Source organism: Gekko japonicus, unplaced genomic scaffold (genome assembly GCF_001447785.1).
Source record: "Gekko japonicus isolate JY-2015 unplaced genomic scaffold, Gekko_japonicus_V1.1 scaffold290, whole genome shotgun sequence".
In the NCBI taxonomy this organism is placed as follows: domain Eukaryota; kingdom Metazoa; phylum Chordata; class Lepidosauria; order Squamata; family Gekkonidae; genus Gekko; species Gekko japonicus.
Window position 1 is genome coordinate 290,781 of NW_015163613.1, and position 26,940 is coordinate 317,720.

At 44.0% G+C, this 26,940-nt stretch overlaps 1 protein-coding gene across 1 annotated transcript in view; it reads left to right on the top strand.

Moving 5' to 3' along the window:
- Positions 1-4,451: 4,451 nt before the first annotated feature.
- LOC107107121 (PDZ domain-containing RING finger protein 4-like) overlaps positions 4,452-26,940 on the top strand; it is a 274,894-nt gene continuing 252,405 nt past the window's right edge. The window contains exon 1 of the mRNA XM_015407360.1: positions 4,452-4,520. Within this exon, the coding sequence (XP_015262846.1) occupies positions 4,452-4,520 (69 nt within the window). The remainder of the gene's footprint in view (positions 4,521-26,940) is intronic.

A 26,940-nucleotide genomic window follows, 5' to 3' on the forward strand; every position in this document is an offset into this window, starting at 1 on the left:
TATCTTGGGTAAAATTCAATCTGATTGGTACCTTACCTCTATCAACACTTATTCATGTGGCTGCCTCCTGAAATCACGGCTCATATACCTCTACCACTCTTATTCTCATGACTCCAACTCTACCACACTAATCCCCATGTATACCTTTTTCTAGTTGTAATCACAGGTGTCTTCTTTCCTTTACTCCTCAATATGGGTGAAACAGGAAAGGTGACACCATTACATGATACACAGGACTTTGGAGAAAAGAAAACAATCCACTACAGGGTAACCTATGTGATACTAGACCCATCTCCTCATCTTCTCCCCTCTTTGCCTACATCAAACATAACTGGAAATTCACTTTCACTTCTTTCGCCTATATTCCTCAGCATTTCTCTATTTACTTGTCCAGTCCTGTCCCATTTTCTCTGTGGAGCTCAGTGTGGTGTTTGTGGTTCTCCTCTTTTCAGGTAGGTTTAACGGAGCAACTAGTGTGATTCATGGAAGACTGGAGATTTGTATTGGGTCTCCCCAGTATAGTGAGGCACTCCGACTTCTTTGCATACTGTCTTTTACTATACGGCAGTTATAAGGTAGTCTTCCACTGGCCATGAAACTTGCTAGGTGACTTCAGGCAGTCAATCTCTCTCAGCCTACCCTGCCTCACAAGGATGCTGTGAGGTTAAAGCAGAAGAACAGAAATCCACGTATGCCAGCCTGACCTCTTTTGGAGGACAGGCAAGGTAAAGTGCACTAAATAAATAATGTCCTAGATTAAAGAATATCCCTTAAAATAAGGTTTACCACACTGCAATTGTTGACTTCAGATTTAAAAGGGTGTAATTGGGCTAGATGGAGGACAGAAGGGCCTGGCGTGATGTGGTTCATGGGGTCGCAAAGAGTTGGACTCGACTGTGCGACTGAACAACAACAAAAGCTAGAGAACAATGGTTTTGGGAAACTGGCTGAAGGGGAGACTGTTGCTCTGTTTTGCAATATGTAACATGCACAGTTTCCTCTGAATAGTTCAAGACTGGTGGATTTATGGTCCTCTGCATCAAGTTTCTGTTCAAAAGAGATCAAATTTAAACTTTTACCAATTCATTTGTGATTTGTGTGATTTCTTATACACATTTACTAATGGACTATATTGACAGTAATGATGCTATTTACATGCAGGTTACTTTACTTGACTTTGATCCAACATTTTAGGTTAAAATCAAGGTCTGGAAAATCAGATTATTACATCCCAAGAGGAAGAAATGATAAGTTATGCATGACTGTGGATCTACTTGCCATGTTGCATTGGTGGTGTTTGAAGTTCTGCTAGATGCGAAGCCAATTTGTTAACAATTAGTACTCATTAGGGTAATTTCCTGGTATTGACTTTTTTGGGGGAAAAATCTACAAAGCACTTCAAGAAAGTAAAAAGCAGCAGTGCTTTATAAAATTAAAGATATTTTGTAAAACAATGTTTGGATTCACTAGACTGATTTTGCTGGCCTTAGAGTAAATTATTTTTTTAACCAATGTTTTAGGATGTTGCAGAACAAGAGCTAGCTATAGTTAATTCGTGAATGTGTCACATGACATCCTTTAGAAACAAAAGAAGTCCTGGAAAAGAACCATGGATTTGCCATGGGTTTTAATTTTAAGTAGGACACTGATCAACTGCATGCTGTAAAACATTATACAATGAACAGATTTAAATGTGAAGAATTGGCACTGCTTTTAATGTCTAAACTTAATTTTAAATGTGTCCTTGCTTTTATGCACATGGTGAGAACTATGGAACTATTAACATCTAATTGACAAATGGTAAAATTAGGCTTTAAGGCAGGCACTAACAAAAGCTTTTAAATATTTAAAAATAAAGAACCAATACATAATTACTTCCATTCATATTCACATTAAGGCTGTATTTCTGTCCCCAGTTATGCTAAAATCTACATCCCACTGTGCAAAACAAGCCACAGGCTTTCTAAAAATGGTACTTTGAATAAAGTTGCTTTCAGTGAAAATATCCAGGTTATTCATTCTTTCTTTTCTGTCCTGTCAATATAAAGCCTGATCCAAAGATCCTCACATGCACCAACAGGTTGTATGTGTGCCTCCTTCATATAAAGATGTCATCCAGAAAAACAGCTGTGATTGCACTGTCAGCTTTTAGAGGCAGGAGAGAGAGTGTTCTCACCTGGCTATGGACATAAACTTTCACTCCATCATAGGTGATTACAATTGACTCTCTTTCTGTGAAGATGGTGGAACCCAATAAATGAGTGATTATGAGCACTGGCCCTTCATCTGACCTTTACACGTTGACCAGGTCTTCTGAACAGAGCCTACATGTGTGTACTTTCTCCAATGTGATCTGTATCATGTAGGGGTAAAGATTGTATGGATGTATGCAGGGATGGATTTATGGGTGTTCATGTATATTCAGCTTGTGAGCACATGTTTTGAAAAGCCTGATCAATATGTGGAGTTTAGGAGCAGAGCCACTGAGCACAATTCTGCTTCTGCCTCCCTTATTCGATTTGCATGGCAGTATGTCATCTGCTCAGAACTATTGCCAACCACATTTGGAGTGATGCAAGTACGCTGTCTAGGATTTCCCCTCCCTATTGGGACTTACTGATGCATGCAGAAAAGCAAACCAAAGATGGAATAGTATTTCTACTTGTGCAATATCGTTACTTTAACAGGTATGAGTGTGGTTAGGATCAGGCTAGACTCCTAAATTGTAATCCTGTGTTGGGAACAGTCATGCTGGAATCAATGGAGTTGCATCCAAGTTAATGTACTGAGCATAAAGTTTCAACAAGTATAAAGGCTTTAATTTGTCCCATGTCATATTACATTGTGTAAAATATGGGGCTGAATGAAATATGTTCCTGTGTACAATTATATCTTCCCTTCTTGATAGGTCGGAACATGAGAAATTAGTGTTCCTACTGTCAGATAAAGATAAATTTATTACTTTCAAAGTGGCAAGATTTGCTGCTGCTATTTTGGAGGGAAAAAAGGAAAAGAAGAGCACTGAGTTATATCGATTCACTTTTATTTGACACTTTGAGTTACTATATTTTGTGATTGCCATTAGATAATTTTAACTTTCTTATAAGTCAATACTGATATTACTGTTTTAACCTTATTATGATATGTAGTTTTACTGATGTTATTCAATGTACTTTTTATTTGTTTGTGTTTTGTTGAGTGTTTTTTTTAATTGTTACTTTTAGCTGCTATGGCATTTTGTTGCTAATGCAATAAAGAATATTACCCCATACCATACAGTACTTGTAACTGCATATATCTTGTTAATGGTTTGAATCTGGAAATATTCAAGTGGAAATAGAAATGGACAGTGTGTTTCTGCTTGTGCAAGATCTTGTGCAATACCTACCAGTTTCCCCTCTATATTGTAGTGCTCAGAAATTGGTTGCACAAGATCTTTTGCAAGTGGGAATGCAACTGGAGATGTAATTCTGACTAAGAGCAAGTGGCTACTGTGTCGTCTTCTTGTGTTTCTGTCTCTGCCAAAGCTCTAGTGCAACTGAAAATTTGTGCTGTATCCAACCCAATATGTGCAGAGCATTACTTGAAATTTCATACACATGATGTCTTTTGACAGCTTTAGCTAGGGAGTGGGTTAAAATTTAGAAAATAGTAATAATAATACAGCCACATATTGCAAAGTGTTAGAATTGCCCTCCTAATTTTAGTATTTCAATGAATTTGGTGGTGCTATGCAAATCAAGAGCATAGTACAGCCATCTGGATTTGTTTACTTTTCTTCCTTGTTTGCTTCAGCTTTTAAGAAAAACAACCCAGTTTTACATTAACTTAAAAAAATTAAAGAGTATTAAAAGCAAGTGCTATCAACTGTAACTGACCAAAGTGGTGACCCAAGATATTTCCTAAAAAGTACTACTGATAAATTATCCTTAAGTTGAAAGAAAAGTGTATGAACTATCTCCATGCCCTCTGTCTTTTATAAACCAAGGTGTTAGTGACACGTATATTTTGTTTAACCACACTACATTTGCTTCTTAATTAGTGAATATTCATCTGTTATCAACAGCAGCTATGACACCCCTCCCCTGCTAACACGTTCTGTCATAAATAATCAATGAGGCTTTATTAATATTCATGAGTTGGAATCTGTGTAGTCATGTGCACTGATGCGGAGACAGGGGGAGTGTTGCTGCAAACTGAGATGAAACTCTGTGTATGTCTGTGTGTATATGTGAATGTAAGATACTTAGGGAAGAGGAAGAAGAGCATGCTGCTTTTACACACACTACCCTGGCTTGTGCTTCCAGCTAACAGTGGCGTGTCTGTGTTCCTGCACTGGAGTGACTGATGAAAAACAGTAGTCAAGTCTGGAGGGTGCTTCCCTGCCAGTGCATTTGCTTTTCAGTCCTTGGGAAATTAGGAGCGTTCTTTTTCCATTATTTCCTATTAGAATGGGTTGCAATTTGTGCAGTTTTCAGAAGAGGGAGGAACACTACAAACTGCTGTATGAAGTTTCTCAGGTGAGTGCAGAAGATATTCCTAGCAGTGCCAGGATAAGAATTCTGTGCTGTTTTGGAAAGCACTTACTGAAAAAAAGGGATGTTTATTTTTCCTGTGTATATGTGTGCATGCATGCTTTTGCATGTTTTTGGTTAGGTGTTATTTTTCAGGTTCGTCACGACTCCTACCCTAAATGACTTCCTGTGTGCTTCTTTTAAGATTTCTGTGCATCTTTGCCAAATTCTCAGTGAGTGACCTGCATTATCATTGAACCATGTCCACAATGTGTATAGAGAGTCTCTTTAGCTTTGGTAATTGGATCCTCTGTCAGTTACACTGATGCTTCTGCAGCTGTTAGGATTTAACAGGTCTTTGGTCTCAGGTATGTTCAACTTACTGAAAGAAGTTTTATAGCTCAGTAGCAGATGACAAGGCTTGGGGTCCTTTTTTGTTTTTAATTAACAGATGCTGCTCTATTTAGCAATAAATTATTGTCTTGAATACTGATTTAAGTTTTCTATTTTCCAGTGGGTGATGCTTTTACTGGGTGTCATTCTATCCTTTATACTATTTGCCTATATCACTAGGGAGAAGGAGACCTTCATTTACCATTTACTTATTTCTCTCTGTGTAACCCAGTAGCAGGAATGTTACTGTAAACTGCTAAAATGTGTGCCTGGCATGTAATTGTAATAAGACAGGGAAAGAAAGAGTGATGATTTAAAAAATGTTACTGTAATACCATGCAATTTTGCATAAGTCCCACTGACAGCATTTATTTTTTGTCTTTTGCTGAGGAAATCTGGCAGATGAAAGTTCAGTGCCTTCCAGCATCTGTTCGTTTCCTCTTTTGTAATTTATCCTTACTTTGACATGACACTGTTGACAGAGGCTGAACACTCCCCAATTTTTGACTACACTGTTGATGGTGGGCTGAGGACAAAACAGCTTAGAATGTTGGTGGTCTGTTGGGAGCAGTTGCCTACTGTTTCTACACTACACCCCTTCAAATTCTTCCTGACGTGATTCATTTCACAGTGGACTAATTACAAAGTGGATTGTCTACACATGAAACATCCTCCTCAGTTGCCGTGTTAATGCACATTTTCATGGTAATGTGATCAGAGCCTCATTAGCCTGTTTCCAAAATGATCCTCTGAATTAATTAAATATAAAAATCACTCTCTTTATCACCATGGGGGGGGGGAGATTAACATTGTCAGTTATGACTGGGACAATACCTCTGCTTCATAGGTTGCTATTTCTTTAAGATAGAAAAGTAGCTGTGACTAATTTCAACAATCCTAAAAATAATTTCCATCAGCAGATAACCTGTTCAGTTGCTTTTGGCTGTGGAAAATGGACTCTAGGTGGAACACTTTCCTTCAGTTTACAAGTAAAAAGCTTCCATTTCCAATACAGGGTCTAGTAAAGTCTCAGTTTATATCATGCCCCCCCTTCAGGCTAGGAATAACCAAAGATACCTAAAAACACAAAATGTAAATAGCTCAATAGATTGCAGTGAAGCAGATAAAAGAAGCCAAGGCTGTCCTCTGAAAACAGATGAAGCCTTTCTTTGGATTTTTCATAAGGCATATTTAACTGTATAGGCAGCTAGAGGGTATTTTAAGTACGTTTTGTGAATTGCTTGAAATGACATTAAATACTAAAGCTTTTTAAGTGTGCAAAAGCAGTTGCCTTTTGTTGAGAGGATTCCAGAGGTATTCATTCTTTTACTTGTTTGTTTCCTCCTCTGGACGGAGTTGCAGCTTTCATGATAAAGAAATGACAGAGGAGGGAAAATGAATTACCACTTTCTCTTTAACCCTGGTATTTACGTGATAAGGTATAATCCCTGGAAGAATCTGAGTGAGTTTTCCAGAAGAGCAATTGTGCAGTCAAACCTCCGGCTTTTGCATCCTGGTTTGTGTGGGGGAAATGTCACTGATAAAGGTATTTAAAGAGAGCAATGACGTGTCTTAGTATAGCTAGTCTTGTGGGGGTCTATGAGTTAGTTTCTGGTTTTGCTCTGGTATTCATACATCTTTGTAATCACATCAGCAAATTTTTGGCTGGTGTTCCTGGCTAGCAAGTGATGTCACAAAAGAATGCTCCATTTTGCCATACCAAAATAACAACAAACATGATTATCAGTAAGGTATCAGACTGAGATAGCAATTGAATCACTATAATCAAGAAAAACAATCCTGTTATCTCTACCTATTCTTTTCCATATCACTAGGCTTGTCTAGGGCATGCATGTTGGAACAGAAAGACATATGCAGATGGAATCCAAGTCAGTGAAGACAGGTGTATTATTTTGTGGCTCTTTGGACTAGAAGGTATTGTAGCTTTGTAGAAAATAAATTATGCAGAAGGCTTTGCTGTTGAGGACAAGCTTCTCAGTCAAATTACTGATCTCATCTACCAAGGTTTGAATTGTATATTTTATTTTAAAAGTTTTTGTGTGTGTTAAAAGGAAGATAGAGCTGTGAATATAGAGCTAAACTGGGTTTAAGATCCAATCCTGCCTTGGACTCAGGGAGTTGGATCCAACACAAACTTTCAACTTTTGCCCCAGCTCTTACACAAGTGGAAGCACAAGAAAAAATAGAGAGCCGGTGTGGTGGTATGGTTAGGACTAGGATCTGGAAAATCTAGGTTTGAATCCGCACTTGACCATGAAAGCTTGCTGGGAAACCTTGAGCCAGTTACACAGTTTCAGCGTAACCTACTTCCAACCTTGTTTGAGAATAAAATGGGGGAGAGGGGAATTAAGTGACTTTGGGTTCCCAGTGGGGAGAAAAGGGAGGGAGGAAATGACTTCATAGCCATTTGTAATGTCAAAATTATTGTATTTCCTACTTTTGTTTCTGCTTGTGCAAGAACATGTGCAACCAATTTCTGGGCAATATAATATATTGAGAGGACAGCACTACGTGTCTCACAGGGTCCTGTGCAAGTGGAACTACTCCTGTTTATATTTTTATTTGCACATCTCTGTATCAAAGGAACTATCTGCTCATGGGTAAGCATGTGTCTTCATCTATAAAATGGAAATAAAAGTGGTTTCCTTCAAAAAGTTGGCATGAGAGCAAACAGAATACACATTATCAAACAATTTGCAAATGGAAAGTGCCTTCGAAATGTCAGGAGGGTGAGGGTGCCTTTTTGGTTGTCCCTTACCATCCCCCTGCTTTTGTGGGCTTATGACTGGGGCCTGGCCAAGGGAGTGTCTGTGGGGCCATGGGGAGATGGTGGGAGTCCCAATTAGTGTACTGACATGCAGCAGGAGACTTGGTGTTGGGAGGCGGACAGGCCAGGTAAGGGGAACACCGCTTAAACAGTTTACAGCTGTGCCGTGTTTTGGTCTTACCCCCATCTGTGGGTTTGATGGTTGCCTTATCAACCAGCCCTCGGGTCTCCAGATGCAGTTATTAAATGCCAGATTGGTGCAGAATAAAACCTCCCTCATCCATGATTTAATTGGGGAGGAGGTAGCTGACCTGGCATGTATAGCTGAGACTTGGGTGGGTGAACAGGGAGGAATTAGTCTGTGCCCACCTGGGTACTTGGTTCAGCATCAGGGTAGATGTGAGGGCTGGGGATGGTGGGTTGCTGTGATCTATAGGAATTTCCCCCACCTCTCTCTGGCACCCTATCTGTCTGACGACTGATCTGGAGTGTGTACACCTTGTGTTGAGCAAACAGGACAGATTGGGGATTCTGGTGGTGTACCACCCACCTTGCAACCAAAAATTTCCTCTAAGCTACTCTAGATGGTGCTGGTGCACAAAATTTAGCAGGCCGTGCAGGGATTTTTTTTGGGGGGGGCTCAGCCCACAAGTGAAGGCATTATTTCCTTCATTAGAAATAATGGAGGATGGGGGCACCTCCTTTTGTGGCGCATAGAACTGGACCCCCGGTCCAATCTTTTTGAAACTTAGGGAGTTTGAGGAGAGGCACCAGCAGCTATGCTGCAAATTTTCTGGCTCTGCCTCGAAAAACAGCCCCCCTCTCCCGAGCCCCAGATACCCCCAGATCAATTCTCCATTATAACCTTTGGGGTCCATTGATTATAATGGCGTTCATAGACTACAATGGAGCTGGAAAAATGGGTTTTTTTCACACCCCTAGTATGCTTTTCAGTATGATTTGTAAACTGTCTTGAGTCACAGGGGAAAGTGGGATATAAATATTTGAATAAGTAGTTTGGGCAGGTTGACAACATTTAGGCAACTTCCTGTTTGTTAGGTTAGGCAGGGTTCTGACAGTGATTGTTCCACCTCTGTTATACTTGACCTGTAATGCTGGTTGTCGTATTTCACTAAAAATAAAGTAGACTGCAAGAGTTCTCTGCCCCCAAGTTTCAGCGCATGGTGACAGTCTGAGGTCAGGTCTACCAATATAGTGAACTTGGGTGAGTCGACCTGTTATCCAGAGGCCAGGTCTAACAATATAGTGGAAAGGAGTGGGTAGATCTGTTCTCTGGAGGACAGGTCTATCGATATAGTGAACTGGGGCAGGTAGACCTGTTCTCCAGAGGATAGGTCTACCAATGTAGTGGAAAGGGGTGGGTAGACCTCTGAAGGCCAGGTCTACCAGTATAGTGGAAAGGGGAAGGTGTACCTGTTCTCCAGAGGCCAGATCTACCAATACTGGGGAAGGAGTAGGTAGTCCTGTTCTCCAGAGGCCTGGTCTACCCCTGTGTAGGACAACATTTTCTGTAATGAAATTTGACTTGATTCTGTTTTCTCTTATAATGTTTAAACTTATTCTTAAACTACATTTTAAATATAGTTTAAAAGCATTCATTCTGAGATGTTACAAGGTTATAGAGATAATCTTCTAAAAAACTAATTTACACAATAGTCAAATGTAGACTTGTTCACAACTTTAATGTTAGTAGCTTTTTTGCTCAAAAGGTAGAATTTTTGCTCACAACACTGTGGAGCTTAGAGGGAGCATAGCTTGCAACCCATCAGTCTCCCTACCTGAGCTATGAAGGTGATCTCAGATGTGATGTTGCAGTCCCCCAGGCTGTTGGTCCTGGGGGTCTTCAACATTCATTTTGAGGGCACCTGATCTGGGGTGGCTCAGGATTTCATGGTCACCATGACAACCATGAAACTGTCCCAACACGTCATTGGTTGAACACAGGTGATGGGGCATATTCTAGACTTAGTGTTTTTGGCTGGGCTTGAAGTGTTGGAAATGTATGTGTTTCCAAGGTCTCACAATCCAGTCAGTATATGGTTAACTTGTGTACCTTGTATTGTTATTGTTTAGACTGACCTGGAAGGGAAACCTGGCACAGAGCCAATGGGGGATTCGCCCAGGGAAAGTAGCTTCTGTTGTGATACAGATTGGTTGCTTGTTTCAGGTGACTTCCTTTCTAGGGGTTGAGAAGGAGGACAGATTCTCCATTGTCCATGTGTAGTGTGTAACTGATTTGAACTGTAAGCAGCTTAGAAATGTAGCTCTTAGGAGTTTGTTGTTTTGTAGGTTCCCTGTATACTTTTTACCCTTAGAAATAAAGGGTTTTTTTTAATGCAAAGAAATCTCTTCTTTCCAATAGAGCAAGATCCATCGATACTCTGAGTAATTTAAATACTTTTGACTATTTTACAACATGAAGATGGTGCTCTGAGTGTGAGGGAGTTTGATTCAGTCCTTTTGTTATGGTCAGATCACTGCTAGGGGTGTGCATTGGAAAAAATTTGGTATTTTCCAGGTTCGCGTTAACCTAACCCAAAAAATATTGGTAAATGCTGATATTCCCAAATCCCAGTATGGGGCCATAGTAGGATACAATGGGGAGATCATGTCACTGCTGTGTTGTGACTCGAGAGAGAAGGGATCCCTCCCCAGTGATGGGATTCCTGAATTAATGTCAAATAGATTTGGCAGTATTTGGGAATCCCTATTTGACCAGCTGAAGATCAGAGAATCTGATTCAGCTTTCAGCTTGCCAAATAGGCATTATTCAGGTTTTTATTTAATTCAGCCAAACTGAATGCACATCCCTAATTACTGCCTGTTGACATTTAGATTTACAGTGGCTTTTCCACTCTGCAAGAGTGCGGGACCTATTAGGATAGTCTGCCCCAGGAGGTTAATGGATCTGGATGGTTTCGAGAGGGCTCTTGGGGGGGGGGGTTCTGGTTAACAAGGCTGGCAGTCCTGTCAAAGCCCTTGTCACTTTGTGGAATACAGGAATGATCCTCGCAGTTGACCGCTCCTAAGTGCCCTCTCTGTTGTAGAGCTCATACAGCCCCGTGGTATACCCTAGATCTGAGAGCGTTGAAACAGTGTAGGAGATGGCTGGAGTGCAGTTGGAAGAGAACTCCCTGTGAATGCAACAAAACCCTGGTATGTGCCTAAAATCGGGTATATTTTGAGGCAGTGAGGGCAGCAAAGAAACAGTACCTCACTGCTCTGTGTAGTCCTCTCTTTGCTGCCCAGTGGGACTTTTCAAGGTTTTCCAAGGCTTACTACACATTGGTCCCAGGGACACCTTGGAACCATCCGCTGTAATCTACTTGCTGGACACTTTCAGGAAATTCGCTGGGATTTAGAATCCAGAATTACTGCAGTTGAGTGGAGATATCCAGAACACTGTCCAGGGCAAAGTTCTAGAGAGGGTGGGTGCCAATCAACTCCAGTCACTCTTGGATGGAACTGATTATATGGATCCATATAAATTGGGGTTCAGGCCTGGTTTTAGCATAGAAACAGACTTGGTTGCTCTGTATGATGACCTATGCTGGGAGCAAGTCAGGGAGTGTGAACCTTTTGATAGTACTGGACTTCTTGGTGGCTTTCAATACCATCAGCCATGGTATTCTTCTGGAGTGGCTGGCAGAGTTGGGAATAGGGGGCAGTGCATTGCAGTGGCTATGTTCCTACTTGGAGGGCTATCTCCAGAAGGTGATGCTTGGGGAATACTCTTCAGCCCCATGGACTGTCCAGCAGGATGTTTCTCAGGGGTCTGTTCTGTCCCCCATGCTATTCAGCATCTACTTGAAACTGCTGAGTGGGTCATACAGAGTTTTGGTGTGCATTGTCATCAGTATGCTGATGACATGCAGCTCTAATGACAGAACAATAAAACAATAACATCTGTATAAACTTCTAAAACCAGAAGAATTAAAAACTAAGTTATGACACAATAAAACATTATAATAATTCAATCTCTCCCATCCAGACTTCTGTTGGTAATCAAGCTATGGTACTGCTACTATTTTTTTCTGAATTTTCTCTGCAGTGAGGGCAAAGAGGGCCACCTTGTATGCAGTCTCGGCATCTACATCTGCTAGTAGAACTAGAATTCTTTCACTTTCTATTTATATAATAATAAATTCTAGATGGCAATATAATGTGGCAGTAGGAAAAGTAAAAATTAGTGTTGTACTAAATTTCTGGGAATTTCATTTTTGACATGAAAAATTAGTCTTTCATGTGTTCAAAAAATCCTTTGAGAAACTCCAGGTCCCAGTTATTAATGAGCTTTTTCCTCATGCATAATGTTTATATTGGTTTTCTTTGTCTCACCCACTCCCACTGTCATGGGTGCAGATGAAGGGATATTGCCAGCTTCAGCAGAACCCACAGCTGACCCCTCTAAAGCTTCAGAGATTGGCAGTTTGCCATCACAGCCCGCATTAACACTTGGCTCAGCAACAGCTGATGAGGAGCAGCTACAGGTGGAAAGCCCTCCCAACTCGCCCGTGTGAGTTGCTCGCTGTCACGGCTCCTGCTGAATGCGAACAAATGGCTCCTGCTGAGTCTGAGCAAATGACCCCAGCAGAGGATCTAAGTGCTTGGGATTAACTCGCGATGCCGGTAATGCCTGCATCTGACAGGGCTGAGCTTTCAGAAGCTACAGCTGAGGCAGAAGCATGCCCGGACAGTTCTCCTCCTGATTCGCCTCCACCAGTATCCCATTTAAGGGAACAGCACCAATGGGAGATGGCAGCTAGGCAGCGAGAGGCATGCATGCATGGCAGACACTCACTCAGCCCTGAGTACTAGCAGGAGCTGGGACTCGCTGGAGGCATGCTAATTGTTGACAGGTTTATGGGCTATTTAACTCTCGCCCTCACGCTGACAAATCATGCCAGCAACTAGTCTCTTCGGATGAAAGCTCTGCACCTCCTTGCTCGTGTTCCTGACTCCTTGTTCCTGACTGGATTCCCTCGGCTCTGTGACCTCGGATTGAACGTCTGCGCTTTGACTCTGCACCTTGAACCTTTGACTCCTTGGCTCTTGACTCTTTTGGACTCTGGTTATCTGACGACTCTAACTGTTTGTGATTTGAACTTGATTTCCTGGTTGGTTTGCTTGCCTGGCTCTTGACTCTGGACTGTACTTTGACCACTCCACTTTTGCTTAGTGTCTTGGACTTGGTTTCCCGGCTAGCTTGCTTAACTGGCTCTTGATCTTGGACTGTATTCTGACTACCTCGCCCCTGCCTAGCCCCGCATCATGACACTCGTTTACAAGACTGACTCCACCAGGACTTAGCAACCAGGTGACGTGCAGCTTGTTTGAGAAGCAGATGGTCAGTTAATCCTGAGTTTTGAGAGACGCTTGGCTGCTGGTGCCACTGCACTAATTGGAAACAGCAGCAGAGGGCTATTTAGCTGCAGGCTCTAGGCTGGCTTCTTTGTGGAAGCAAACTCGTCAACTCTGTGATGCCTTGCATCAACTTCGCCTCCTGTTCCCAGACTTTGTTCCTCCTTGTCTCCTCCAGCTTCTGACTCTGGAATTGAATGACCTTGCTCCCAGTTTGTGTTTTGGAATTTCTCTCTTAATTCCTGCTCTGCTCCTCTTGGCTTAAGACCCCGGACTGAACTTGGACTTCCCTCTGCCTGCACCCCAGCCCTTGACATCCACCCACCTCCAGCCCACTGTTCAATAATTGTACTGTTATGGTCAACCCTCCAAAAAAAAGATGAATGATTTCTTTTTCTTCACCACGTCCTCTATGTCCCGGTCTAACCCTGGCCACCAGATGTAGCTCCGGGCCAAGGCTTTCATGCGCACCACCCCGGGGTGCACTTCATGAAGGGCGGTGAGGACCCGCTCCCATAGGGGCTTGGGAATGACCACCCTACTTCCCCACATGACACTGCCCAAGTGGACGGACAGCTCGTCCTTCCGAGAAGCAAAGGGCATTACATTGGGGCTCTCCTTTGGCTGCGGGCCACCCCCTCACCACCCAGTCCAAAACCCGGCACAGTACCTTATCCTTGGAGGTGCCTCGAGCCACCTCCGCAACGTGGACCGGCCGATCCAGAAGGGACTCCAGTAGAGCGATCTGGTGGGTGGGAGCTGGATTTGGGTAACAGACCAGCAGCGGTAGGCGGCTCAGGGCGTCTGCATGGCCCATTGCCCTGCCGGGACGATGGACGAGAGCGTAGGAGTACCCCACCAGGAAAATAGACCAGCAGAGCACCCGGGGTGAAATCATGTGAGGGGTCTGGCGGTCTGGGGCCAGGAGGCCCAGCAGCGGCTTGTGGTCCATGAGGACCATGAAGGACTGCCCATACCGATGGTGGTGAAACTTTTTCACCCCCACCACAATCACCAGCGCCTTCTTATGTATCTGCGTGTAATAGCGCTCAGCCACTGACAGAGTCCTGGAATAGTACTCAACCGAGACCTCGCAGCTGTCTGGCAGCCGGTGGCCCAGGACCGCTCCCCCCCCATAAGAGGAAACATCACAAGCCAGCACCACCAGGAGCGCCTTGTTGAAATGCGCCAGGATCGCATTCGAGACAAGCAGGTCTTTGACCACCTGGAACGCAGCTGCTTGTGGCGGACCCCAGACCCAAGGTGCTGACTTGTCCAGGAGGCGATGGAGCGGTTCTGTGACTGCAGCTTTGAGGGGCAAAAAGGAGGGGTAGAAGTTCAGGAGCCCCAAAAAGGCATGCAGTTCGGACTTTGACACTGGAGGTGGCGCTTGCGTGACGGCGGTCACCTTGTCCACCGTGGGGTGGATGCCCAAAGCGTCAACCACAAAGCCAGGAACTCAATGCGAGGCACCCCCAAGAGGCACTTCTCCCACTTGACTTTGAGTCTGGCTGCATCGAAACGTTGTAGAACGGCCCTCAGATGGTCCGCGAAGGACGAATCGTCTAGAAACGGCTGAACCCCGGGGATGCCTTTCAGGAGAGAATCAGGAGAGAATCCATAAAAGATTGAAAAATCCTTGGCACGACCGACGGACAGCACGTCGTCTAGAAATGGCTGAACCCCGGGGATGCCTTTCAGGAGAGAATCAGGAGAGAATCCATAAAAGATTGAAAAATCCCTGGCGCCACCGAGACTCCAAACTGGAGGTGGTGAACCTTGAATGCCCCCTGTGGGTTGTGATCATTTGGGCTTTGGCCATGGCGGCATCAACCGGCAGTTGTTGATATGCCTGTGCCAATTCCAGCTTGCCAAAGACCCGGGCCCCTGCCAAAGTCGCCAACACGTGGTTCACCACCGGCACCGGATAAGGGTGTGCCTACAGAACCTTGTTTAGCGTGCATTTGTAATCCGCACAAATGTGCGCGTCCCCGTTGGACTTCACCGGGGTGACTATGGGGGTCTCCCACCATGCCGACACGACTGGTTCCAGAACCTCTTGTTCCACTAAGCGATCTAGCTCGGCCTTGATTTTCAGCTTCATTGCTAGTGGCAGCAGCCTGGCCTTGACGCGGATGGGCCGCACCACTGGGTCGAGATCCAGGGAGATGGGGGGCCCAGAGAAGCGTCCCAGGGTGCCATCAAAAATGCAGGGAAATTCTGCGCACACTGCGCCAAAATCCCATGACCCAACCCAGTGGATTCCATTCAGAGAGAGTCCCAGGGCCTCGAACCAAGAGAGTCCCAGCAGGCTGGAGAGAGGCCTATCCACGACCAACAGGTCAAGGGTGCTGTTAAAGTCTTGGAACTGTACTCGGAACTTGCCCCAGCCTAGCACCGCCAGGGGGTTCTTATTGAAGTCCCTTAACCAGAAACCCCACGACTTCTGAAGTGGCGGGCCGCCCCTTGGACACAGCAGGCGGAGCGTGTCCATGGAGATAATGGAGCAGGTCGACCCTGTGTCGATCTCCATGCTGCAGGGGGATCCCTGTATAAGAACCATGACATGCATCTTGTTGGGGCTATCGGGGGGCAAATTACAGACCTGGTGCTGCGGGAAGTGGGCCAAGAGGGTGTGGAGGTCGCTGGGCGGCTCCGGTGTGGTCTGGTGGGCGGACGGCTTCTGGCATTGCCCCTTGGAGCGGCAAACCTGGGAAATGTGCCCCAATTTGTTGCAGGTCCGGCAGACCGCGTTTCAGAAGCGGCATGACCAGTGCTCATGGTCCTTTCCACAGCTGCCGCACGAGGCAGGGGCTGTTGAAGGTGCTTTGCCCGCTTTGGTGACCGGCTGAGATGACCGATGATGGACCTGGTGCAACTCGTCCCTGTTTTCGGAGTCCCTACTTCCCAATAGGTTATTTACAGTGGCCGAGAGTCCCATAGGCTCTCAGCCGGGAACCTAGCCCCCTGATTGGAGCGGTCTAGGATCCGCATAGTCCATTGTCTCTTGGAGCGAAGCTCGACATTTGTCTCTGACCGCATGGAGCCTGAGCGGCCACACAGTCTGGACTGGATACATTATACCTATAATTTAAAATTTATTGCATATCTGACCTCCTCAGCTACCTTGGCTGAGAGAAGTGAAATGCCATTCTCAGATTGTTTAGATCTGGCTTTCTCCCTATGGCCTTAAAAACTTTCCAGGCAAAATCATTAGCACAACTTTATAATTTGCAAATTGGACTATCTACCAATCTTCTGATTCTTGAAAGAGTTCAATCAGAGTTTCTTAGATCTTTATTCAGTGTCCCTAAAAGTGTTTCTAATGTAATACTCAGACAGGACGCTGGTTTACCTAAAAATCTGGGAAAAGGCAATATCTCTTTGGTTGAAAACTCTTTATAATCTGAAAGGTTTGATGCCTTTTTATTTAGCCTTGGGCCCTTATCCTTCCTGGGTTGCACTAATTCTTAATAAAATCAAATGTATTGGACTAAACCCTGAAGATCTTTTTTGTGGAAGCCTGAACAAGGCAAGAACAATTATTACTCAAAGGCTTCTTGATATTGAATTACAAAATAAAGAAGCGTTACTTCCAAAGAGTTTTAGATGTTTAAAATCTTGGCCCAGATTTAAAGCCACTCCATACTTTTCTGATATTACTTATAAACCCTATAGATGGGTTCTTTCTAGGGCCCGTTTTGAGGCACTTCCCTCTGCTGTACTACTAGGCAAATTTTTGCGTGTGTCCATGCAGGAATGATTATGTACATGTAAGTTTAATATGGTGGAATCCACCACCCATGTACTTTTGTATTGCAAATTTTATCAGGAAGAATGGTCCTGCCTTATATTGCCACTTTTGTCTAAATTTAACCCCTTGCAATCTTATCTGAAATTTAGGACAGAAAACTCGTGTAACTTTCTTCTAGAAGATTCGCAAAGCTTTTTATCTTATGCTGTGGCCAGATTTTGTTGCTTAGTGATCAGAAAACATAAATCCCTTGTAATGGAAGATATACTGTAACTTGTTTTTATTTATCTTGGATTTTATTTATATCTTAGATTTTATTTTTGTATTATAACTAAATCACTATTATTGTGATCTGACATTGTTGCTGGCTTTTGCCATAATAAATGAATGAATGAAAAAGGAACATGTCAGGGATTCCCTTTATCACATTTATTATTTATATTAGCAATAGCGGATTTATTTATTTATTTCATCACATTTCTATACCGCTCCTTCCCGGAGGCTCGGAGCAGTTTACATATATGCATTTAATCATCTAGCTAGGGCCACATATATTTCAGGGGAGATGGGTGCCTTACCAGGCACCTAAGCAGCGTAGGTCTTTTTTGTCTGTGGCGGGGCTTGCTGGAACCAGATGGTAGTGTCCTTCGGCAGAGGGCTTTTTTTTTTTTTTGGCTCGGCTCTCCTGGGGCGGTCCTCTATGGCGCGCGGCTGTAAGGATCAGACAAGATGATAGAATTAAGGGAATAAAAGTGGATGTTGTAGAGTTCAAAATGAAAAAGTTATGCAGACCACGTGGTTTTAACAGCCCTGAAACCCCTTTTTAGGCAATAAAATTAATAGAAAGAAGACAAAAATGATATTGAATTTTTTAATGCAAGAACAAAAAGAAGAGATTGTAGAGAGAACAGAGTGCTCAGTAACTACTGATCACATTAGATATTTGGGAATAAATGTGACTGGGCAAAAATACCACCTTTTCAAAAATAACTACCAGAAAACTGGGAAATTGATACAAGCAGGTTTATCAAGATGGAAAAAAAATAAAAATCTTGTGACTGGGAAGAATTTTTGCAATCAAAATGAATGTGTTGCCAAAACTAAACTTTCTGTTCCAAATGTTACCTATATACATAGAAGAAAGTATATTGAAGGAATGGCAGAGACAGATAATCCAATTTATATGGAATGGCAAAAAATGAATAAGCTTCAATATATTACTAGAAGAGAAAAAAAGAGGAGGATTAGCACTTCCAAACATAAAATTATACTACCAAGCAGCGGACCTGGTCTGGATTGTGGACTGTATTAAAAACCCAAGTTAAATAATAGTAAAATTAGAATAATCAGACCTTGATGAAGGCTTATACAATTACTTATGGATTAAAAAATCAAATAAGAAGATTATAACACAAGACAGAAGTCACTTAATTAAAGAATTTATTAAGCCTCCTCCTCAACTCTCTCCTTATGTCCCCAATAGAAACATACCACAATATAAACATGATAAATAAAAATGATGTTTTAACATATGGTATGATGACAAATGCTCAGGGGAAAACTAAGTTATGGCAAGTTATCAGAGATGAAGTTATAAACATACAATGGCTTCTATATTATCAATCAGCCTCAAGATTAAAGAAGATCATGAACACTGAACTGTGGAGCATTAAGAGATGCAACTGAATTTGAAAAGCTGATTATAAAATAAAAAGAGGATTTACAATGGATATATAAGATCTTACTCCAGCTAAAAACAGAGGAAGAACAAGTGAAAAAAATTTATGATTAAATGGATGCAAAATTTCAAAGAACAGATATTATGGGAACAACCATGAGAAAAAAATATCAAATTTACAGCCAGCCAGAAATTAAGAGAAAATTGGTATAAAATATTTTTCAGATGATATATAAATCTAAAGGATATCGAGACAGCAGATAAAATCTACAAGGGAAAATGCTAGAAATGTCAAGATATCGATACAACCTTTTTTCATATGTGGTGGACTTGTAAAAGAAGCAAAAAGATATTGGAAGGAAATGCACGTAAAAATGCAAAACACATTAAAGTTCAAATTCTCAGTAGAAGCCAATTACCTGCCAATAGGTGCACTGCCTAACAAATTACAAAAAAAAATAGAAGATATAATCAAATACATGGTGACAGTGGCTAGAATTATCTATGCAGAAAAATAGAAACTAGATGTCTGTCCACACTTAGAAGACTGGGAAAACAAACTTGCTGAATATGCAGTAAAGGCAGTATTTAAAACCTAGTTGAGAAATAGATCACTTACAAAACCTGAAGAGAGACGAACTGTGTATTATGTGTACTATGCAAGGAGGATACAAATGTAGAATGAGACGCAGTTTAAAACATTATATGCAAATTATGTTAATGAGATAGAAATAGAATAATAATCAATTTTAAATGTGATATCCTGAAAATTAATCTGTGCAAAGAAGTGGACTCTGGGGAGAGCACCTTTCCCTAAATTCATTATTATGAGATATATTATATACTTGCAAAAATTAATAGCAAGTATACAATTTGTTGTAATAATGAAGGAATCAATGATGTAGTTGCAAAACAGACATAATTATGAAGTTTGAAATTTAAGATGTTGAACATAAATGTATTCCAACAGAATAAGGACTATTATATGTTAGAGATAATTCCTTAATAATTATAATCAAGGGGATGTTGGAGAGCAATATTTTCTATTTCATATATTCTGTTAAATATGATTGTCCTTGATATGCATAATTATATTGTATACGCCCCCTTTTTCTTTCTATATCCTTTCTCTATTACTGTTTATATATTATATATATTTATTTTTAAAAAGCAAGATTCAGAAGAAGAGCAAATGACAAGAGCAAATGTCAAAGGATGAAATTACGTCAACCACATGGTCAGTGCCTGCGGTAAAATTGCTCAAACTGACTATAAAGAACATCAGAATACAGTTGCAGCTGTGCTGCACTGGAATGTTTGCAAGAAGTATGGCTTACCATCAGCCAGAAATTCATGGGAGCACAAACCGTACAAGATCATGGAGAATGATGAAACGAAGATTCTTTGTTATTTCCATATATGGTAAACATCTGGAGCATAACACCTATGATATCACAGTTGTAGAAATCAGATTTGAATAATTGACATTGCAATCCCAGGAGACACCAGAATAGAAAAGAAAGAACAGGAGAAGACCACAAAATACCTGCAAATAGAGTTAGAACGCCTCTGAAAGTTAGTTCCCTTTTGGCAGTTGTCATTGGAGCAGTTGGAGCAGTGCTTAGAAGTCTTAAGAAACACCTGGACATTCTGAGCAGTGAGCAAATAACACCAGGTCAGCTCCAGAAGACAGTGTTACTTGGAGCAGCAAGAATCCTGTGAGGATGCACCAGCAATTCCCAAGAACTTGGTTTGATCTCAAATTGCAGAACACCATCTACCAGTGAAATATCTGACTGTGACAATTCATAATGATGATGATGATGTTGATGATGATGATGATGGTTGTTAGTTCAAAGGCAGCAGCCCAGCTGTGCAATGTGTATTAAGGTATGAACTTGTATTAAGATGCCAGGTAACAAAGTACACCTTGGTCCCTCCAGTTGCAACTGAACTTACTGGACTAAATAAAAAATAGAAGAAATTTATGCATGAGTAACTCTCACTCCTTGAAGAGACAAGACATTAATAGAATAGAAGGTTGTCTCTTTGGGAACAGAAGATGTTGCAGACAAAACCTCAAAGGGTAGTCTGGTTGTGTGATGCGTCAGTACCCCTTTGCAAGGCCAAGCTTCATTGACACACTGTACAGAGGAAGCTGTCAGGATTATTTTTATTTATTTATTTATTTTGTTGATTTCTATCCCACCCATTCTGGCCAAGGCTTGCTCAGGGCAGCTTCCAACAAAATAAAACTTCATAATACATAAAACACATTCATCACAATTGATACCAATTTAAATGAGTCATAAAGGTAAAGGTAAAGGTAAAGTTCCCCTTGCTCGAAAGCCAGTCGAATCCGACTCTAGGGTTGCGGTGCTCATCTCCGTTTCAAAGCCGAAGAGCCAGAGCTGTCCGAAGACGTTTCCGTGGTCATGTGGCCGGCATGACTAAACATCAAGGCGCACGGAACACTGTTACCTTCCCACTGAAGTGGTACCTATTTATCTACTTGCAATTTCTTGCTTTCAAACTGCTAGGTTGGCAGGAGCTGGAACTAGAGACGGGAGCTCACTCAGTCATGTGGCACTCAGGTCTCGAACTGCTGAACTGCTGACCTTCCACAGCCTGCAGTTCAGCGTCTTAACCACTTGAGCCACCGCAGTTCCATAAATGAGTCATACAATAATATAAAATCAGCAGGATTAAAGTGCTAGAAATTCCAATATTCAGTCGTTCTGTTTGTCCACTTCCATTCCGGGGGAGAGGGGGATGGACTGGGCAATAGACTCGGGGACCTACTGCTCAGGGCTTCCACCATAACTATCAGTTGTTATTGGTGGTGATGGTGGTGATGGCAGAAGTGGTGGTGGTTCCAAAAGCCTGGTGGAAGAGCTCCGTCTTGCAGGCTCTGTGGAACTGTAGAAGGTCCCACAGGGCCCTGATCTTCTCTGGGAGCTCATTCCACCAGAGTGGAGCCGCCACCGAAAAAGCCCTGGCCCTAGTTGTTGCCAATCTGGCCTCCTTACTACTTGGGAGGACCAGTTGGTTCTGGGTCCCTGAACGCAGTGCTGTCCGGGGCATATATGGGGAAAGGCGGTCCCTCAGGTATGTTGGACCCTGGCCATAAAGGGCTTTAATGGTCAGGACCAGCACCTTGAAGCGAATCCAGTATGCTATAGGCAGCCAGTGCAATGCTCTTAGCACAGGCTGGATGTGCTCCCGTATTGGGAGTCCCATTGCCAGCCTAGCTGTGGCGTTTTGCACCAGCTGTAGCTTCCAGATTTGTGACAAGGGCAGCTCCATGTAGAGGGCATTACAGTAGTCCAATCTTGCATGGATCACTGTTGCCAAGTCACTGTGTTTGAGGAAGGGAGCCAGCTGCCTTAGCAAAAGGTGGTAAAAGGCTGCCTTGGCAGTGGCTACAACCTGGGCCTCCATTGTTAGGGAGGCATCCAGGAGCACTCCCAAGCTCCTAACCTCCAGCGCTGGCACCAGTGGCACCTCATCAAAGGTCAGGAGTGGGGTCCCTACCCCCGGACCACCGCAACTCAGCACAGCACCTCCATCTTCATTGGATTCAATTTCATCCAGCTCAGCCTAAGCCAACCAGCCACGGTCTGTAACACCTGATCTAGGACTTCCAGTTTGGAGTCGGACTGGCCATCCAACAGCAGACTAAGCTGGGTGTTATCCACATACTGATGACAATGCAGTCCATATCTCTGGGCAATCTGGGCAAGAGGGCACATATAGATGTTAAAAAGCATCTGGGACAACACTGCCCCTTGTGGCACTCCACATTCCAGTGGGTGCCTCCGGGACAGCTGATTCCCCAGCACCACTCTTTGTCCCCGACCTTGGACAAAGGAAGCAAGCCACTGTAGGCTAGTCCCTGGATTCCAATGTCAGCGAGGTGGTGGATCAGTAGCTGATGGTCAACCATGTCAAACGTGGCCGACAGATCTAACAACAACAGCACTGCTGATCCGCCCCGATCCAGATGTCTTTGGAGGTCATCTGTGAGGGCGACCAGTGCTGTCTCCGTCCCGTGCCCAGGGCAAAAGCTGGACTGGAAGGCATCTAGGATAGAAGTGTCATCCAGAAAGCTCTGTAACTGAAGTGCTACCGCCCTCTCTATTATCTTGCCCAAATAGGGCAAGTTGGAAACCGGCTGATAGTTGGCCAATTTGGACGGGTCCAAAGATTTTTTCCAAAAGGGGGCGCACCACTACCTCCTTAAGTGCCTGTGGGAACTGTCCCACAAAGAGGGACTTGTTGACAATCTCCCGTATGGCATCCCATAGCCCCTCGTGAGCCGCTTTAATTAGCCACGATGGGCACGGATCCAAGATGCATGTGGTGGGCCGCACAGTTAAGAGCAATCTGTCAACTTCTTCTAGGTTGACGGGGTCAAAATAATCCAGAATGTGACCAGAAGACATGCTAGGAGCCTCGATTTCATTCACTGTATCAACTGTGGCAGGAAGGTCACGGCTGAACGACAAGACTATCCGCAGAATAGCTCTCAAAAGCCTCACAGCCAATATCCAATTCCTTATGGTTTAATCTGCCTTGTGGCAGAGCTGTAATCAACCAAATTGTTCTAAATAATTGAGCTGGGTGTGAGCTTGCGGACGCAATCGTGGCCACATAATACTGTCTTTTAGTGGCCTTGACTGCCATCTCATAGGTATTCATAAACATCCTATAAGATGCTCTTGAAGCTTCGTCGCGAACCTGCCTCCACTGCCTTTCTAGCCATCTCAGCCCCATTTCATCTGGTGCAGCTCCTGGGTGTACCATGGGGCGGGCCTCTCCTGGAGGTGCAGAGGGCGCTGGGGAGCAATCGATGGCTGCCGAGAGTAGACTATGCCAGTCCTCTACAAGCTCATCTAACAAGACGCCAGGGGGCTTAGGATCCCGAAAAGCCACCTGAAGCTGCACAGGGTCCATTTGGCACCACAAGCGAGCCCAAATCAGCTTGCTGCCCAAACAGGTTCGGAGTGGAATATTCAGCCAGGCCTTCAAGACATAGTGGTCCGACCATGGCACTGCTGAAGCAGTGATCCAGTCCACCGTAACTCCTGCCACAAAGACCAAATCAAGTGTGTGCCCTGCCTGGTGAGTGGGGGGTGTTACCAATTGGGAGAGTCCCAGGGCCGCCATGGATGACACTAGGTCTACTGCCTGCATACAGGTTGCATCATCAGCATGGACATTGAAATCACCCAAGAGTTCTAGGGCCCAGCCTGATACAGCCTCTAGCTGGGATGGCAGACTATTAGTCGGTGCGTTAGGCAGTCGGTACACCAGCCAAATCGCCATACTCTCCTCAACCTCCAGCACCAGACCGACACACTCAATGCCCGTGATCCCTGGAGGCAGGAGCGCCCTGAAGGTGTAAGCCTCCCGGATGAAGAAAGCCACACCTCGCCCTCACCCCTTAGTCCATGATTGGTGGAGGACTGAGAATCCAGGAGGAGTTGTTTGGGAGAGAGACACTGTCTCTCCCTCTCTCACCCAGGTCTCGATCACGCACACCAGGTCTACATTCTGTTCCAACAGAACATCCCAAAGGATTGTGGTCTTATTATTTATAGACCTGGCATTACACAACACCAGTGTTGGAGAGGGGTCAATCATCCTAGCCCCTTTGGGATGGGACGTAGGCTGGAAGGTGGTCGAGCTAAATTGTTTCTCTGTCCCCTTCCCTTCACTCTCCGCCTAGTCCCACCACTATACTTTCCCCTCCCCAGGAGCAGTGGTATTATCATAATAACCCACTGGAGGCTGTTTTTCCTGTGTACTTTTTAAATCGTTGATTACTATGCCTTGTTGTTTCTTCTGGTAGGCTACTGCCTTTATATATTATTTTGGGTGGTAGTAGTGCTGGCGCTCAGTTATATAGGCTATCTCCACTGTTTATTTCTATTTTAATTAGGCTTAGTAAAATCTTAAGAAGAACTTTTATACCTGATCTGTAAACCACCAAAAACACAGATCACTGCCCTAATCCAGTCTGCCGCCTTCATCTAAAGAGACCACTAAATATGTGTACACATGAATCTTCCTTGTGCTCAGTCAAGTCATTGGTCTGCCAATGTCAGCATTGTCTGTTATGGCAGACAGTAGCTCTTCAGGGTCTCGGGGAGGGCTTTCATCTAACCTACTATCTCTTAGCTGATGCTGGGGACTGAAGCTGGGAACTTCTGCATGCAAAGTTTATGCGCTACCACAGAACCATGGTCTCTCCCCAAGAGCACCTGGCTCATCAGATATCCCAGGCACATTACATAAAAGAGGCTGGATCAAACCCTTAAAGAAATTACTACACTACCTGATTCTTTCAAGAAGGTATAGCAGTTCAAAACAGGTACAAAAATTTTCCTGTTTCATTAGCACTTATGCTACCAGTCAAAGTCTGACCCTTAGTGGTGCAAGCACTCTGTTGCTGTAGTCTTGGCCATCAGGCCCTTGCCTGCATTTAACCAACACAAATCCTGTCTGCCTCAGCCTACTTGTCTTAGCCCAGCCCCATAGTTTCAGCATCCCACTATCTTGGCTATAATAATTGCTTATTTATAAATTGTGCTGTGCCAGACTGATGCTCCTTGTGGGTATATATTTTTAATACAGGCAGAATTCATAGTGTTTAAATGCTCCACCCCCATCACTGCCACTGCTGTTCTGTTTAGTCAAACAAACACTGGCTACAGTCACACGTGCCAGCTGAAGCAGAGGGGAAGTGAGGCTATTTCCTCCAGAGGAATTTGACACGCAGTTGTGAGATCACACCGCCCTTTGAAGCTGCGGGCTTTCTGTGATCAGATGCAACTGCTGGTGAGTTGTGGGTTTTTTGCTGTTTGCATAAATGAGGATTCGCACCTCCTCACTGAGGGCCCCCTATGGAGTATGTGATGATGTGCATACTGCAAAGGGGGGGGGACCAACAGCACAGAGTTGGGATGGCCTGATCAGAGCATCCCGACGGCATGAGAACGTGCTGGAGTGATCAGACAGGGGAAAGTGTCTATGGTCCATAGCAACCTGTTTACTATCAGACTTTCCCTGGGGTCTTTTAACTCACTTCCATGGCAGAGCAGCACGGGTTACTGACGACTGTGGGATGCTTCCCAGATGCTGTTTTCTGATCACTCCTTTTAGATCCATCAGGCATTCTTCCCTGTGTCAGATCTAAAGGTGTGTGTGATCACAACCACTGAACACTTTTACTTTGTTGGCAAAGTAAGGGGTACGGTCCCTTTAAAGCCTGGAGTGGCATAAAAATGTTGTAGTATATTTCTCTGACTGAAGATAACTGTGGTAGTAGCAGTAGGAGATGATGAGTGTGGGGACAATGTTGAGCACGTAGACAGTGGTGATAACAGGGGAATTGTGGAGGCTGGCTGTGCCAGCATAGGGTAAGGTGAACACTGGTAAGCTCCTGAATCTCTGATGTTGACAGCAAATTGAGGGTCTTTTCATGACAGGTAAAAAGTCAATCATAATTGTTCAAAAATATTGAAGGCAGAACTATATGGTACATGTAGGGGTTTTGTTTGTGATGGTACCAGTACTGAGCACCAGAACCTTGGGAGAGGGGGCTTTCCCAAGTCTTGATCCGTGTGCGCCAGACTGCCCCACTTAGCCAGAGATGAGAGACTGGAACCTCACAGATGGTCTACTGGACATCTTCAGAGGGGGAAATAGATATACATAGGCAGGGGTCATTTCGTAGAAAAAGAGCTAGGGGAACTCATTATTATAACTCATTAGCATATGCTGCACCCCCTGACATCAGGGGCCCGGTGGTGGACCTGCAAGGCCAGCGGGAGTGCGAGGAAGCCCCGCCAAGGCCCTCCCTGGCCCCAGGCAGGCAGGGGTGGGGAGAGGCGGGGAGGAAGCAACTTACCCTCTGTTGTGTCCACTGACCGCCACCGGAGGTCAGGGCATATACCCGAGCTTCAGTCTGGGAAGACAATGGGGACTAGGATTCTAGTCCCTCCACTGGGGAACCAATGGGAGCCATGGCGGGAGATTCAAACCCACCAATGGTGACCAAGGGGTGGTCCCCAGGTGTGTATATAGTTGGCCTGCCGGCCGTTTGTCTTTGTCTTGTTGTGTGCCTAATAAAGCGTGCTATTCACCTCGTCGTTGTCTGTCGTCGATCCATGCGGCTCCCACTACACAATAGTGGCAACGAGGATGGGATCTAGCCACAGGTGTGTATATAGTTGGCCTGCCGGCCGTTTGTCTTTGTCTTGTTGTGTGCCTAATAAAGCGTGCTATTCACCTCGTCGTTGTCTGTCGTCGATCCATGCGGCTCCCACTACACAATAGTGGCGACGAGGATGGGATCTAGCCGCATCTGAGCCGGGCCGTCGCGAGGAACCAGGAGGACGCGAAGCAGCCGATCTGATGAGTGAAC